Raw genomic sequence first — 17,830 nt, 5'->3', positions numbered from 1 at the left:
GACCATTGACTTGCACGATTATACTTAAATGATTAAAGATGGGGGGATGAACATTTCGCGGTGCGTCAAAATGGATTTGCATCCAACAATAAATGTTTAATGACTCATTTATCGTGTCCGATTCTCCATTTCTCAGAGAGATAAGCCGAGAAAAAAATAATACAATATAACAATACAATAAAAATAATACAACACAATAACAAAAAAATTTTTAGTCCAATCTATCTTTTATTCTACTTTGCTTTGTATTGCTTTGTAAAATTCTAAAAATTTTTTTATTTATCGAAATAGATCAGAGATCGTACTTGAGTTGCTATCTATATAAGCATAACACTAATCTACTTAAGACTAGTAGAATAAAAGAATATTATAAAAATATAGCTTTTAAAAAATATAATTTTTCATTATTTATGCAAAATATTCTAGAAGGCTCGTGCTTCCTCTATACAATAGTTATCAAACATTAAATTATGAGAAAGAGCATTTTTCTATCTTAAAAAAAATTATATATATAAATAAAAATTTACATATATAATAACGACAAAGCCAATTATTTTTTCAGTTAATTTTAAATAAATTTTAACAAGAAATTTAATACGAAGATTAATAGTGACAAGTTTAATTAAAATTAAACATTAAAAATTTCCATAACTCGTCGGGAATATTTTGTGAAATATGAAAAGCAGATATTTAACTTTGTGTTCGACTGTTTGTATTATATTTCCTACAATAAATTGAAAAAACAAGATAGTTTATCTTTTAACAAAGTTGTAATTATCAATTTTTACAAATAAAAAAATAATAATTTAGAATCCATGTTTTACGATATTAAAATATGCGAAACGGATAATTTAGATATTTAGTTTTACAGACCAGAAAGTGGTATTGGTAAAAAATCATTAGCGATATAATAATTATGCATAAAACGTTATATATCTTATTATTTTGCATCAAAAATATTTTTAATTAAAAGAAATCTGAATAGAGTATTATTCAATGTAATTTCAATGAATTGAAGCAATAATTTTTTCCTTATAAAATTTCGGAAATTAATTAAAATTAATGAGAATTACAATTTATTTTTAATTGCAGCCGTTTTTGTTTGCTGTAAAGACTAGATGAATATAAGCACTTATGCTCTCGCGGATTAATATTATCCCGCTGACAAGACAACGACGATGTCGAGATGAAGATAAGAGTACATCGCAAAGGCGCGGACGCGCATGATGGATGCTTGCGTAACTCGTCGAGTATAGGTACTTGCATAAATGACCTCTCTTTCGATATCACATAGAATGAATGATACGATCGTGCCTTTCCAGACGCGCCCGCGCTAACGATGTCATTAAATTAAAAGCGTGCCGAGCGCCGTCTTTCAGAGAGACACGAATGACTCTGTCTTTAGTCTGATCCTGCGAAGGCCTTTTTTGTAAAATGTTTTGGTAATGCGTGACATAAAAAATTTTACGTTAACAAACAAAATTTGAAAAATTGACATAAAATATGCCATGTCATTATTTTAATATACAAAAATGTATATATATATATATATATATATATATATATATATATATATATTAAATGATAATTAAAAATGTTAAATTTTTTTTTTAATTGTTTTTACAAGAAATTTATATATAATTAAGATGAGTGTAAAATTAAAAAAAAAAGGACGAATGGGTTTGTAGATTTAATTATGTTTATACATGTAATAATTACGTAATTTTTCTTCATTTTCACTCCTGAAATTTTAAAATCTTTCTTTTATAGGTTGTCTCCAGACTTTGCGGTTATTGTGCAAATATAAAAAATATAAGGTGCATACAATATATGCATAGATATAAAAAATAATGTGTATAATGCACATAAACAAATCCGATGCTTAGGACCGCGTCATGCAAGTGCACGAGACAGAGTGCGAAAAATTATTCTCGGAGAATCTTGCGATTGTGCTAGAAAGATCATTCATAACAAATATTAAATCGGAAAAAGAGAAAAAGTGGACAAAAATCTTTGCTTATAATTTTCCCTCTACTTCTCTTCGAAAATAAATATATCGATCGACTTCTTTAATTCAATGAGTTGTTCTTCGTGCTGCATTTATTAACAAGGACCGTTGTCCATCTCCACGGATCCTTGAACGTAGTGTATATCACGAGAAAGGGAAAAACATACTTACGCGATTTTCTCGCTTGGCGATCTCCAGGGAACATCGTCATCCATTTCGTCCTCCGACTCGTCACCGTCGTGGTCCAAGGATTCCTGACCAGGCAAATGCAGCGTCGAACTAGTCAGCATATCTGGTACTGGCAGAATACTCGGTCTTCTGCTTCCTGATTGTAAACAAAACTATTATTATTGTTGTGCGCAAAATTATTATTATTATTTATCGATACTCATAAATTTGACATTAACATTAATTCTTTATTATAATATTAAACAAAATTTTATTCTTGCGTTGAAATGATTCAGTATAATAAACATATAATTAATTTAACCAAATCAATCAAGTTAATTTTTTTAATTTAAACTGCATTACATATATGTATATATCGCCATAAAAATATTTAATATGAAAAACTAAAGTTTTTATATTTTAAGTATATTTAATTTATATAATTAATTTATATAATTAATTTATCAAATTATGATTCAAAGATATAAATTAAAAAATTAACACACGATGTGAAATAATGAAAAGAATACTCGTATCATTTTGTAGAAATAACTTTCAAAGTCGGAAAAACTAGTTACTAGAAGTGCTTCAAACTACTATACGCACGGACAAAAGTGTGTCAAATGCAAGAATAGTACTTTCAACGAAATTATGTCAGCAGATAGTATTCTTTAAACTTCACGTAACCTTTCAGCAAGTTTTATTCTCGCGCGCGCGTTGTCAACTCAAATCTATTTAAAAAGTTCTTAAGCGTTGAGAATGTAAAGTCTCATAAAAAAAAAGAAATAAAATAAATTTTTTGAAAATAATAAAATACAAACTGTATCGCAGAAATTAATTAGTAAAATTTTATATTTTCATAACTTTTATTTATTTTTAGCATAAAAAAAATAATGAAATATTCAATTAGAAATAATTTAATTGCATTTTGGGCGATAAAAAATAATAAACTGACCTCTCCTTTGAGTTAGAATTTCTGGACTCAGTAGATTAGGATTCGGATCAAGAGATCGTGGCACATCAAGGTGATTACCCGTGATTGGCGTTTGTGGTGTTGATCCTCCTTCTTTCAAGCATTGCCTCGAGTCCCCGAATCCTCCCGGATCGAGATAAGTCGCTGCGACATATAAAATCGATCGCGATTAGTGATTCTAATATCGAGATTGAACTTTATATTTTCAATGATGCTATATACTTGCAGTTCGTCATAAAAAAAAAACATCTCTATAATCGATAAATGTAAATGAGATAAATGTAACGCCGATGGGGTGGAAGACAAAAAAGAAAGAAAACAATTTTGCATTAATAAGAAAAGAAATGCTGTTTCTTCTGTCTATTTTGTCTTTTACGAATAAATAATTTCTGCTCCCAATGTTATTAAAAATAACAGTCAAACATTCAGTGCAATTTGTATAAAATATATATGATAAGATGAAAAAACAGCATTTTGCTTTTAATATAAAATAATATAATATGCCTAGTATTCACGAATGTTTTATTACTTAATTACTAATTTATGGCATATTTAATATAATTTGCATTTCTGCAAATATTTTTCAAATACTTTTAAATTCTCACAACAATAATTATTCTTTAATAAAACTTTAAATAAAGAAATTCTGTTAATAAAGTATTTATATTTTTTCAATTAATATTTTTTAATTAATAAAAAAATCTTAATAATTCCTCAATAATTTCTTTATAGTTAATATTTTAGTTTTACTTTTCTTTATCTATATTGATGTACAATTGTATATTTTTGAATGTATCTTATAATTTTTTTAATATATTAAATATATATTAAAAATAAATATCATTTATCCTTAATTTAATCCGCGACTTTTTTGCAATCTATACGATAATATAATACAAATTCTGAGCGTAAATATACAATGGAGCGAGCAAGGAAGAGTATTTACTATGTAGATGTTAGCTTTACAGCTTTCTATTCAGCCTCACAGCTTTCTATTCAACCGCGCTTATCGAAGGTCATTGATGACGAATGCTGAATGGTGCATAAACAGTAGCATATAGGCAGATTACACGTATAGCGATGTGCAAGCATAAACCACGCGGCAAGAAACATGAATGAAAAGGAAGTAACGGTTTGGTATTTCGACAGGCTTATCTGCAGTCACACTGTATATCGAGACTTTATCGCGTGGGTGATTCAAAACGCATTATTATCCTTAGTCTCTCACTTTATAATGTGATGGTGCAATGTGTGAAACTATGCAATGATGTTAAAATAATTTTGCGGCCTAATTGCAAAGATCAAAATTGCGAAATTATTTAAATTTAATTATATATATAATATCAATATTTTTTTTCTCATTAAATTCTTCATTAAATATTAAGTTACTTGATGATAAATTTTTGAATGAAACTCTTCTCGTAATTCATAATTTTTTAACCGGTAAACAGAGAACTTTAATGTTCAAAGAAGAAAATTATAATATGCATGATATTAATAAAATTTTTAATTAAAAAAAGGAAAATTAACGATTCATATAAATTTGCATTACAAATTATTTTTGCTTCTTCCTTTTCTAAAAACAAGTTATCAAATTATTTTATTAATTACCACTTCAACCTCACATTTATAGCTATAAAGCATCGTGTATGTGTATGTATTTGTTGCATTCAATTTAAACATTTAATAAATATAAGCGTTATGAAGAACTTTCTAACTAAATAACGACATCTACTCTCGTGCGATACGAATAAATATATATATATATATATATATATATATATAAAATTGATCTAATAAAGAACATTTATATATTTTCAAGTTGATACCAAATATGATCAGGTGCTTATTTTGAATTATTAACCCTTTGTGCCCAGTAGTTTCACTCTAAAATCCTTTTGCTCCAAACTCTTGGTTTTAGCGCTGTGGTAACTTCATTTAGGAATCTCCAAAGAATATCAATTCGAAGTGAATATACTGGCTTCCAAAGAGCTAAAATTTTTTAGTTCAGTAAATACTAAAAAATTTAAATTTAATATTAAAATACACCAATTAAGTCCGAACAGATCGCGCAAACAGATTTATGTGATTATAAACATTACACTCGGCTTTTCTTAAAATTAGATTTTTTTATCTTGCGAATATATTTATTGATTGATCTCTAGTATAGTAATTTATTGATCGATCTCTAGTATAGTAATTTATTGATAAATTTCTAGTATAGTAATTTTGTCCAATTTCTGAAAGGCGCAATCTCCCACGGACCAATAATATCGTGCTGAATCGATATAAGAAGACAGATAGATAGAAGTAGAAATGTAAGAAGAAGAGAAAAAAGAAGAAGAAGCAGCGAGGCGCATGCGACACTCACGATAGACATCGGATGCGAGTAAGTTGTGGTGTTGGATTGGTGTGGGCGTGCTAGGGAGAACCTGCAAAATAACCTGTGGCAACGGGGCCCTGTGACCTTGAGGACCGTTCGGCCGGTCGAGCGCACGGGGCCCCGTGCAGGTCTCCTGCCTGCGTAGTGTTTCGCTCAGCGCAACGTTATAACTGTTGGAAAATCGCCGGTGCGCATCGGCACCGTTGCTGATTGCTGTACCATTCCCGTCGCCGCCACCACCGACGGTGCAGCTGGTCGATATTGTCGTGGTAGTGGTGGTGGTGGTGGTGGTCGTCGCCGACGTTGCCCCCGAATTCACGGTCGCCGTCATAGTGCTGGTCGTCGTGGTGCTCGTCGTCGATCCGTTGCTCGCGGACGTCGTGTCCGCCTTCGTCTCGACGATTATCTGCGTCCCTTCGCCGGCGATGCTGCTCTGGTTATTCGCGACCACGAACGCGGAGTTCTCTTCCTTCGTGATACTCATGTAGTAACAAGTATCGGTCTTTTTCATTATATGTCGTGGCCCTGCGCATAAGAATTTACGTTTTGGCACACGGACCTTTTGACATGGCTCATCCGTAATTTAAGCGATTTATTTCTTTTTACTGATTTCTTTGGTGTACAGCTTCTACAATATTCTATATTTTCTAATTAATTTTTTTAACTGCTATAATATTCCGAGCTTTTCCAATATTTGCAATTAATTATTTTTCAGAATAATCTTTGTGTAAAAATTAATTATTTTTATTTATTTAATCAGAATCAGATTATTTATATACTGCATAAATAATTTATAAGTAATGCATAAGTAAAAAATTTATTGATACAGCACATAATGCAACAAGTTGATAGAAAATCATATAATATAAAAATTTAATTTTTTAATAAATCTCATCTTAATATTCAAGAAGTGAAAAGCTAGAGAATGGAGACTATAAGAATATAAAATAGGAGACAGAGAGAGAGAGAGAGAGAGAGAGAGAGAGAGAGAGAAAAGAGACACTGATGGGTGCATTACCAGGATTCAGCAGGATGGTATCTTCGTAAAACTCCGGAAGTTCCGCCGGCCTGACTGCGACAAGAGCAACTCCATATTTCCGGTGACTGTGGAAGGACGCGTACGTAAAAGATTTCCCCTCGTATTCCCCGAAAAAGCGGGAGTCACCGAGAATTATGTGATAAATCTCGTTGCCGGAACATTTACCGTACAACCTATGCCACTCTTCCTGCGACTGCTGGCCTTCTCTACGAAGAGAAAATTTCCGGTTCAAAATTTTCCCGCCTCCGTGCAACATACGATCTAACATTGATGTAATTACGCGAAGTAATAGCAAAAATAATATACATTATTGCATTATATCATTTTATCGAGTACTATGATCCTGCGCGAGCAAAAACTTTAGAAAATTTATTATTTATTTATTATTATAATGATAAAATAAATTTCATTTGAAATATTCATAAATTAAAATTCATATTTATACATATTAAATAAACTAAATAAATCACAAATTACAAATCATTAATTACATATTCAAAATCTAAAAATAATCCACGTGATTATATGTACTGTGAAATCTCTGCTTATATAATACCGAGATCAATACGCAGATCAGTCTGTTGTGTAAATGTATTTTAAAAGATTACGACAACAGAACTTACTGTCCTCTGGACGTGTGCAGCAACAGAGTGACTAACGTCGATGCACCGGGACATGTGCAATTGTTTGCCAATAGAGCGTATTTAAATTCATCCTCACATACCACGTGTTCCGCGAACTTCACGTGGAGCTTGTTTTCCGGACGGAAGATTTGAACATACTGAGGAACACTAGGCGCGAAATCTTTCACCGCCCACGATCTACAATAATCAAATCAAATTTTTTTATTTTAAATTACGTTATTTGTTGAATTTTGTCGAAAATATTTCTGTTAAATATTACATAAACAAGAATATATAAATATATATTTTTTGAACTCTTGAAATATTGTATTCATAATTTATTTACACTCTATAATTGTTTGGCAAGTAAGTTGTGAAATATTCTGTAAAGAAAATTTCATTGTCCAAAGGTATTAGATTTATCTTTTATCTATGAATTCTTTTTATATCCTTAATATCCAGGATATTTATGTGGCGAGATTCGCGCGTATCCGAATAAACTGTGCTTTAAAATTGTATTCAGAAGTAAAGAAAATAACGATTATAATTAATTTATAAGAAATTTCTTGACTTTTATTACATTTGGAAGTAAAACTTAAATAAACGTGTTCGAGATTTGCAAAATAGATTGTCAGAGAAAATATTAGGATTATTCGACGATTATTTTTTGGTGGAAGAAAAAGTTTATTAGGCAACAAAAGTGATCGTGACCAAATCAAATTTTCTCAATTGCGATTAAAAGTGTAAGAAGTTTAAATTTAAACATTTTCACCGATCGCTGACCTCAGTATCGTGTGCTCGTCAGCAGCGGTCTTGTCGGCATAATTTCTCGCTGCCAACACGAAGCAGGCTTCCGCCTCGTTCATTCTCGCTCTTGCGAGATCGCCATCCTTTAAGCACGAGCCCTGTATGTAAATCACCCTCTGTGCCCAAATCGGCACTTGCAGGATCATTCGCATTGTGGTATCAAGCTCCATCGGTGACAGTAGCACCACGTAATAATCCTATTACGTAATTGTCACATTCAGTTCATTAGGTTTATTAATGTTAAAAATAATAAAAAAAACAAATACATATACTTAATGCAATTAATTAATACAATATTCTTGTTTTCTTTCAATGCTGTAAATGTGCAAAAATATTAATTATGCAGTATAAAAAAATAAAAATAATTATTTTTATAAGTAACAATTCTATTTTTCATCATATTTTATTGGATATTCGTAGATTGTAATTAGGATTATATGAAATATTAAATTGATGGAATTTCATTGTACCTATGATTAATAGGAGGATATGATCTTAGTCGTTCTAATGAAGAATTTAGAAAAAATAAGTTTATAATTATTCGTTTAGAAGATAAAGCTTCTCAGATTAAATATATAAAAAAAATTAAACTCAGTACATGATGAATGTTGTATGTACATGATGTACATACAACGTGAATGTACATATGAGTAGCATAAATGAAAATTTAAAATTAAAGTATTTAAAGTTAATAAAATTATTAATTAATTTAGTTTTTAATATAAAAAAAAATATTGTTAAATTTATTAAATTAATGTAAATATAAATTAAAATAAAAGAATTAAAAATTATTAAAATAAATATAAAATGTAAATTAGAATTGAAGATAAAAATATAAATTCTTAATCATTTTATTAGAAAATATGATAAGGGAGGAATTCTTGTTAAGTTAAAAATAAGGAGTTACTTAGAACATAAAATTTAAGTTTAAGAACATTTCGGAATTAAATGCTCCATTCATTTTTTAATTGATGATAAATCGGAAGTTTGAGAAAAAATTTTTATAAAATTACAAGTCATTTAGTAAAGTGAAATATTCACAGGAACGTAATTCGTTCGCCGTCTAACCTGCAGCAGAGGGTGGGCGTAAAACTCATTTAGAAAGTCCATGATAGTGTCGGCCTGTAACGTCGTACTGCAAACTACCACGTGCTTCTCGCTCTGCGCTCTGTGCGACGAATACGAGCCGCCCAGCTTCTGACGCTCCATCCACGTAAAAGCTAACTGTTCGAACTGCAATCAATGTGAGATAACGATTAAATGCAATCTGGCTAATGTGCCTGTCTATGTGAACCATAATGAGGCAAATCGAAATGGAAAACCTATTCTATCCATTTGTTAAGAGACAAATAAAATATTTGTGAGAACATCATTAAATATTTTAATTAAATAACGATACAATATTATATATCCTGTATTATAAATCCTATATATATCCTATATTATAAATCCTGTTTATTGATAAATTTTGTAAAATCTTCAGAGAAAAATATCTTCTCTTTACATATTTTTTTCTTTTATTATTTCCAGATAATATTCTATTTCATATATACAAATATATGCAAATTTAATATATAATTAATATATAATTATTATATATTATTAATATATATTAATAATATAATTATTAATATATAATTATCTTGAATGATATCTTGCTTTGTGAATATATTATAAAGCTCTTAGTGTAATATCTCACACATATGTTACCGTTTAAATAATTTTGACTTGCAAATTTTAAATTGCTCTCATTAAACTTTGTCATTTAAAGATTAATGTAACTAAAAGTTATGATAACTTCTTTTCTAGAAGTACAAATTTGCATGTTAAATCATTTTTAACACGTCTCTGTTATCTCGACAATTATGACGTTCACGTTCTCACTGTCTAAAACTAGAATTTAATCGAATGCGGAAGTGCAAAGGACAGACGTAAAGAGAAGGAGGATTGACACATCGTGTTGACCTGTACAAATTGGTATACGTATCTCGTATGCGATTGGCAGGCAATTTGACAGACAAATTACAGCGATCACGAAGCTTTCCGTATAACCGCTGCGCAATCAGTCGACGCCAACAGACAATGAGTAGACACGAGTTTGCCCTTGTCGCTTTGTGCAATTAATATTATTTGGCCGATCAAATTTTCATTAAGTGTTAAAATAATTCAGTCATTAATTATTAAGTATTTAATTTTCCATGATTATTTTATGCTTCTTTTTCTAATTTGTTCACATACTCAGAGAGAATTTAAATATAACTTTATTAATCAAAAGAAATCTTTCACTGATAAGATTATAATGTATACATATGATTGTTTGCGCGCAGAAAGTAAAATCCGGAAAAACACATTTTTTATATAGCGAGGTAGAAAGTAATTTATAAATAACATACTAGTAATAAAGCTTTAATGTATAGTAACGTAATAAGCCTCAAAACAGTAAAAAGTTTTCTTTGAATCAACGCGCAATCAATTACAAAAGAAGTTGCCATAGGAAGCATGCTGGAGATAATATAAATCATTATTAACATGTGTAGTTATCATTTCGTTAATCCTCTTGTGTTTGAGATATACAATACATATGTATACAAATAAGTATCAAAGTTGGATTCTTTAGATATAAAAAAATATTATATTAATTAAGATAAAGCGAAAATAATATTAATGCTACGAGAAATATAGTATAGTATAACTAATGATATATATATAAAAATATATATAATATATATAAAAATAATACTATATTTGTAAAATAGATTTTTTAATTGGACTTTAACTCTTGGATTTAATTTAGAAATTTTCTGCTTTTCTTGATTTGTTGATCGATTGTTGATCAACATTATATGTCTAGACACAAAATATATTTGTCGACGTATATATAAAAATGATAAATGATAATTTTGAATAATGTTTTAATATTTATTTAAACTGTTAAAAATTAATTCCGAATACATTATTAATATAAAATATAATCTTATATTTTTTTTTATCTTATATTAATCTTTATATTATAATAAAATATAATCTTGCAATTAAAGTATTGAAAAACTTTTTGTTAAGTAAAGATTGTCTTTAAATTTATCAAAAAGTACATTCTGCTGTTTCATATATAATTTTATTACACATTATGTACCGGATATTTTTTGCGATCTTTTTTGTTACAATAACGCAATTCTACAATTAATTCATCTTAACGCATATTCTCGGCTGGTTACATAAAAAATAAAAACGTTATGTGCTTAGTGACCGGATAAAATAAATTTTTGTAAAACGGAGGCAATAATCAACCGCGTGGCAATATGCTTGATAAGATGAGCACTGTTTCAGTACATTTACAAGCTTCCCTACGGCGTGATCTAAAATAATGCCTATATAAAAAAAGTCCATGAGGCGAATATCACTAAAACGACCACTGAAATTGACTCGCATTTGACAAGATGAAGATAAGTTTAGAATGATGTCTTCACGCAAATTTTTTTGTAGTACAATTTAGTGTCTTTTTAAAAATATTTAATGATATTAAATGAAATTAATTATATGAGAAAAATTACTTATAAATTCTCTAAATTTTAAATTATTTTTCAGAATTATGATATGTAATTCATATATATAAAATACATTTACACACAAAATCTTTTTAATATTTTTAAATCACTAGCACATAGTATATATGCTATGCATGTATCCTTCATATATGGTATTTTAGTTTATATTATTTTAATTATTAGAAGTAATATATATTATTATATTATATATAAACATATTAAGATTTATAACAATTATTTAAGTAACATTTTTTAAATAATTTAATAACATTTAATAGTTATAAATAACATTCTTTTAATAATAAATGTATAAAAAGAATTTAAGATCATTTTTCAATAACATTTCTCCTATTTTTCAAACTTTTATCAAGTTTTTGTTTATCAATACCTATAATAAATTTTATTTTATTTTCAAGTGCTTGTTATCATAAATAATATCGATAATCAATCATAATATCAATACTTTTTAAATAATCTTAATGTTTAATATTTCATATTTAGCGAAAACAACACGCTGCCAGCTGACTCGTCTGTCACGCGTCTGACAGCGAAAGCACGTCATGAATAGACTTAGTCAAAATCAATCGCATTAAAAGAAAGGAAACATACAATAAACTTAAATACTTTGAATAAATAAAATAAAGTTAAATTTATATACACAACACAGCGATATAAAATCAAATTCAAATATTTTAGATCTCTTACTTTTAAGACTTTTTAATTTAATTTAATAATAAAATAAAGGTAAAAATTAAAAGAAAATTGAAATTTAATAGACTTGATAGAATTGATAGAAAATTGAAATATAACGAAACAATTTTTTCATCACTTAATACATTTTTAGAAATGTATACGTACCTGCGTTGGTAACACTATGAGCGCTACGCAGATCATAATGACCATGTAAAGTTGCGAAGGCCAAATGTCCGGCACGAAATCTCCGTAGCCTACCGTGGAAAATGTCACTACTACGTAGTACGTGCTTTGAAATAGATTCAAATGTCTGTGCCCCGCTCTTTGGAAGTGCTGAATCCCGCATACGCTGAAACAGAAAGTTCATTGGATCACTTACAATCAATCAGAGGATGACCACGAGAATATATGGAAGCGTAGCAGTAGTTTGCATGTGTTCAGCATAAATTTACATCGTCTATAGCTGCATATTGCTGAATTGCAGCTAACGTAAATTCACGTTTTCTATAGTCATGGCGCACTGCAGGCGATGTAACCTGTATTAATTTGCAAGCCGTCGAGAATCGGTGGTCATTTTCCGAACATGATGTCATCACGAACCTTAATTTAAAACATTAATGATATCAAGAAAATTCCTCTTTTTACTGTTTATAATTGCAATCTCCTTATAAAGTCTAAGAAGCTAAATATTATTATTCAAATATAAATATTTTAAGATTTTTACAGATTTGCGTTTTTTTTTTCTTTTGTCTCTTTATTTTTTTTTTTATCAATTTTGAATAGTCTAACAGACATACATACGTCTCTTTATTTTTTGTAATATCGATTTTATTAAAATCTAATATTTATTTTATTGTAACTTTAAATATATATATAGATTTTGTGCTCATTGCTATCTGTATAGTTTAAAAATATAGTCAAAAAAAGGAAATATATTTAATTAAAATATGTGTGTGTATGTGTGTGTATAAAGTTATACATATATAAAGAAATTTCAAAAAATAATTTTGTAAATAAAAAAATAAGAAAAAATTTAAAGTTTTCATTACTATACAAACATTATTGTAAAGAAATATAGAAAGTTCCTATTTTTAATGTTCTAAACTATACATCTTTAATTATAATGCTTTCTATATATGTATTACTCAATAAAATATTTTTTATATTATATAAATATAATTTTATATATGTATTACAGTAGAAGAAATCTTAGCTAAGATATTAATTGCACTTTAGAAAGAACAAGAAAGGAAAAAAGGAGAAAGAGAGAAAGAATTGCATGTTACTTACATTTACATAATAACAGAATAATCAAATTTTTCTTAATTCGCAAAATAATAAGTTTTTATGTATACATTATACTTTCATCACTATTATTCGAGCAATTATTCCGCATAAGTAACCATTTAATTAAATATTTAATTGTTAGTTTTGATTATTCTTTTATATTAACGAACTTATAATCTTTTCTTTTTGTCATCAATTGAATTAACGCATGACTTAGTATATTCGCAAAAACTATTCAAATTAATATAAGAAATTACTGCATCGGCTTAATATATCCAACGTCGACTTTCGATCAGAATGAATTTGCCTTGCTCGACGCAAAAGAAAGAATCTCCTTTCCTTTCATCGCGATTTTTCATTCTCGGAATCTCTTGCAGTAACGAATCCACAATTAGTTTGACCATTCAAAGCAAGATAAAGCGACCTCCTCGTTCTTTGATCGTAAGGAGAAATTAATGTAACGGCGCAAAAACAAAAAGAAATTGAATCCGAGGGTTGTCTGAGAAAAGCACTGCCAAGTATACCAAACGACGTTTAAACGGCTGACATCCATTATGCATGCGACCTCCTTTCTATATCTATATTGATATGTATATATTTGTGTACCTTGTACATTTTTCCTCTCTTCCTCTATATTCGTTTACGCCTCATCATACTTTCGTTCGACATATCGTAATAATCGAGCATCTCATTTTTTAAATATATTTTATTGATGATCAAATTGATCTTTGTCATTAATAAATAATAATTAAAAATTAACAAATAATGATTATTTTATATCTATATTATAATCTTTACTGTATAATACCATATATAAAAGCAATTTTTTTGTAACATCTACTGTAATAATATAGTCTTATCATGCCATTTGTCAAGTGTTTAAATTATTGCAATTAAATAATAATATTGCATTTAAATAATAATACAGATTAGAAGTAATATAACATAATATTTTCCAACATCATTATATATTTTTAATAATAACAAAGAATTACTCTGCTGCTTTTTAATAGTAAGAGTTATAAAATTTATATAAGTTTAAATAAACTGTGTTGATTAATAAATATATTATACTTATGCAATTGCTCAAATAAAATGTAAAATTATCACAATATGCACTTTTGTTTTATATGATACGTTTACGGAAAACGCGAAAAAAGCGTTACATTGGGAGGAATAAATGACAGTCTTTTGCAAGATAGTTTGTTTCATTTTCTCCTACAAAGAACCAATAATAAAATTATACTACGTTTTGTCAAAATTTTTGTTAAAATTTTTATTGTTTTCAATCCAAGTGTTGTTGTTTGTTAACAACGAATTTCGCTAACGAATTCCGTCTACCTGCATGTGACGGTACCAATACAATCGAACATTATTTCCCAGAAACAAACGACGTAGTCAAGATGGATTCTTTAGTATCCATCGAAACAAATCACTGAAAATTGTGCACACTTCAAAGCTTTATTTTATAAAAAAAAAAAAGTTCTAAATTGTTTTCAAAAGATAAACCATCTTTTAAAATCATCAAAAGACTATGTTTCATTTAATATACAAAATCCAAAAATATTAAATACCTAAAATATAAAAAATAATTTAATTTATAAGATAATAAAAATAATAAAGGAAATAATAAATAAAATTTAAATTTATGAATCAGTTTTCCACTTTGCTAGTTATCATGCACTGACATTTTATAACAGAAAGAGCCGCAGTTATAAAGTATAATTTATTAAATAAGAAATTTATAAAAATTAGTTATGTAAAAGTGATAGTAAGCTGTTTGAAGCTAATCAGTGCTTGCAAATGTGATAGCGCATAGCGTGCAATTGAAACTACAACGTTCATCGTACATACTATGTTTGCTGCCCGAAAGTTAAAATGATCTGGTTGCCAATGAAGGCAATAATTTAACATTTTTATTAAAAGAATTGCTTGTATTCTGTGTGACTATAGCCAGTTAGACATAGAATATATTATATGCGGATAAAAAAAAAACAATAACAGAAAATTAAATATTTTTTTCAAACAATGAAATGTTAAAGAAAACTCTAATAAATAGTATTAAAAATAAGGAGGAAAACTATTTCCTTATTTTTTTTCAAATTAAATTAAAAGATATATTTAAAAATTTATCACCTACAAATATAAATTTATAATTTCAGAATTAATACAATATATTATGAAAGATAAAAAAAATGGATATTTAAAACCTTTTTATTTTATTTTTGATATATCACAATGCGACTTTAAATGCTTCTCCATGTCTTTCAACAGCCATGAAACGAATTCGTATCATTCTCTAGTTTCTTTGTATCTCAGCTTTAAGTACGACGATTTTCTTCGCTCACACCGTGACGTAGATTCTTCGCATCATCGTGCCATGGCGCACGATACTCTACCCGCTCGTCCTTGCCGTACATAACATAGCCGTGCAAGGGCGAGCTAGCAAGTGCGCCCCGCTCTAGAATCACACCGTAAATAATAAAGTGCCACGATCGATGATAATACCAATCCATCTGCACAAGCTGGGGTGCGTGATTATTTATTAACATCTGTCCCATATTCCGATCTGGGTCGATCAAGTCTATTTCGTCTTTTTCTCGCTTGTCTTTAATATTATAGAGAAACAGCTACTGTATGCAGTGATTCGTGGTTTCGCTTCTGAATATATTGAACTTGTCACAAGTTGATCTTCCAAGATAGAGCTGTGTGCATTCCTATAGTTTTCCTCAAGATAGCATATTGCATGTTGCATTTAGACTTAGATATGACTATGTGAAGAAAGACGAAATAAGTAAAGCTGATCACTTTGAATCAATCTTCTTTTTCCTATCTCTGTTTAAATAAAGTCGCTAATGTCATGATAATATTTTAATATCCAAAATTAATATACTTATTATTATCGCATTATAAAATTTAGATAATACAAAGTAACCTTTAATTTATTCTGCACTATATTTAAGATCAATGATATATTATAATATGTGTGTATATTTATATAATACGAATATCTCGAAGAAGAAAATAAATATATGTGTATATGTATATATACAAAAGGAATTTTTCGCCAATACGAAATTTTATCATGTTGCAAGTTGCTCATCGCGATGCTTTTCACTTTCACCGTGGAATAAAGCAAAAAAATTTCACTATTTAATTTTTTTTTTAATTTTTATCGTTTGAACCTATATCGTTTGTAATATTGATTAATTTTTACATTTATCGTAAATATATTAAATTAAATCTTTATTTTTAGCTAAATTTATTTTTAGTAAAATTAAGTAAATTAATAAAAGAGATATTGTCGAAACTTGTCATAATTAGAGAAAATTATAAAATTATGTGTTTTAATTATCTAAACTTGTTTCATTAGCATTTTCTTATCATTGAAATTGTATAATATTTCTAGGACTTCTTGACTTTTGCTTGACTTTTTCAAGTGTACATTAAAAACAAGCAAATACTTTTGTGATGTTTTAAATTGCAGAGAGATCACACATGCAAACGATTCATTTACTTCTGCAATTTAAGCTTTCTCTCCCTGTCTCTCTCTTTCTTTCCCTTTCTCTCTCTTGTTTTCCTCTTCTCTCTCTCTTTCTCTCTCTTTCTCTGTGCCGTCGTTTATAGATACGACTTCATTAGGAGATTAAACAAGACGAACCGCAGTCATCCACGGCCTGGATTTGTAAATGCGAACTCCTCTTGCGGCCGGGAAACTTTTCTCGTTATTCGGATAATACAATAAGTCTCGCACACCGGCAAATGAAATACGTTCGTTATATAAACTTAAATAACGGAGTACCATAGGTGCGAATATGATGAAAAAAATTTAATTACAGTGATGTTATGATTCAAGTTCGTACCAAAATATCAATTCGCGATTGTCCGCATGCGTATTTTTTTACAAAGTCTTAATATTAAATAGATATTTATTTTGAGACAAAATAATATATACTACATACTAGCAGCCTCAATCTGGAGTTTTTTCAATCTTTAAATTTATTAAGAAACATTTTACTATTTTGCCTACTATACATCGTGAACAAAATATTAATGATTTAATTTATATAATAAGCAGAAGATGAGGATTAATATCGACTCTTTTAAAAAAAAAATATTAGAAATGTAGCTTTTGTTTGAAGCAAATCATTGTGAAATTATTGTGTATCTTGCATATGGCACACGAAATTATGCTAGGTTGCTCGTAAAATGAATTTATTCGTAAAATCATCTCTTCTTAATTAGATTGCGCACATCTGATTTTATATTTGCACAGCGATGTGTGAGAATTGTTTCATACATTC

General features: G+C 28.5%; 1 protein-coding gene across 2 annotated transcripts in view; it reads right to left on the bottom strand.

Moving 5' to 3' along the window:
- LOC126858897 (potassium channel subfamily T member 2) overlaps nucleotides 1–17,830 on the bottom strand; it is a 171,480-nt gene that overhangs the window by 11,216 nt on the left and 142,434 nt on the right. For both annotated transcript variants that reach the window (XM_050609563.1, XM_050609562.1), the window contains 8 exons: nucleotides 12,405–12,588; nucleotides 9,070–9,234; nucleotides 7,978–8,198; nucleotides 7,195–7,392; nucleotides 6,551–6,777; nucleotides 5,521–6,057; nucleotides 3,132–3,293; nucleotides 2,180–2,333 (listed from right to left, as the gene is read on the bottom strand). In XM_050609563.1, coding sequence (XP_050465520.1) covers nucleotides 2,180–2,333; nucleotides 3,132–3,293; nucleotides 5,521–6,057; nucleotides 6,551–6,777; nucleotides 7,195–7,392; nucleotides 7,978–8,198; nucleotides 9,070–9,234; nucleotides 12,405–12,588 — 1,848 coding nt within the window. The remainder of the gene's footprint in view (nucleotides 1–2,179; nucleotides 2,334–3,131; nucleotides 3,294–5,520; nucleotides 6,058–6,550; nucleotides 6,778–7,194; nucleotides 7,393–7,977; nucleotides 8,199–9,069; nucleotides 9,235–12,404; nucleotides 12,589–17,830) is intronic.

Source organism: Cataglyphis hispanica, chromosome 2 (assembly GCF_021464435.1).
Source record: "Cataglyphis hispanica isolate Lineage 1 chromosome 2, ULB_Chis1_1.0, whole genome shotgun sequence".
NCBI lineage: Eukaryota > Metazoa > Arthropoda > Insecta > Hymenoptera > Formicidae > Cataglyphis > Cataglyphis hispanica.
Note: the sequence above shows the minus strand (reverse complement) of the source record. Positions and strands in the feature narration are given on the sequence as shown.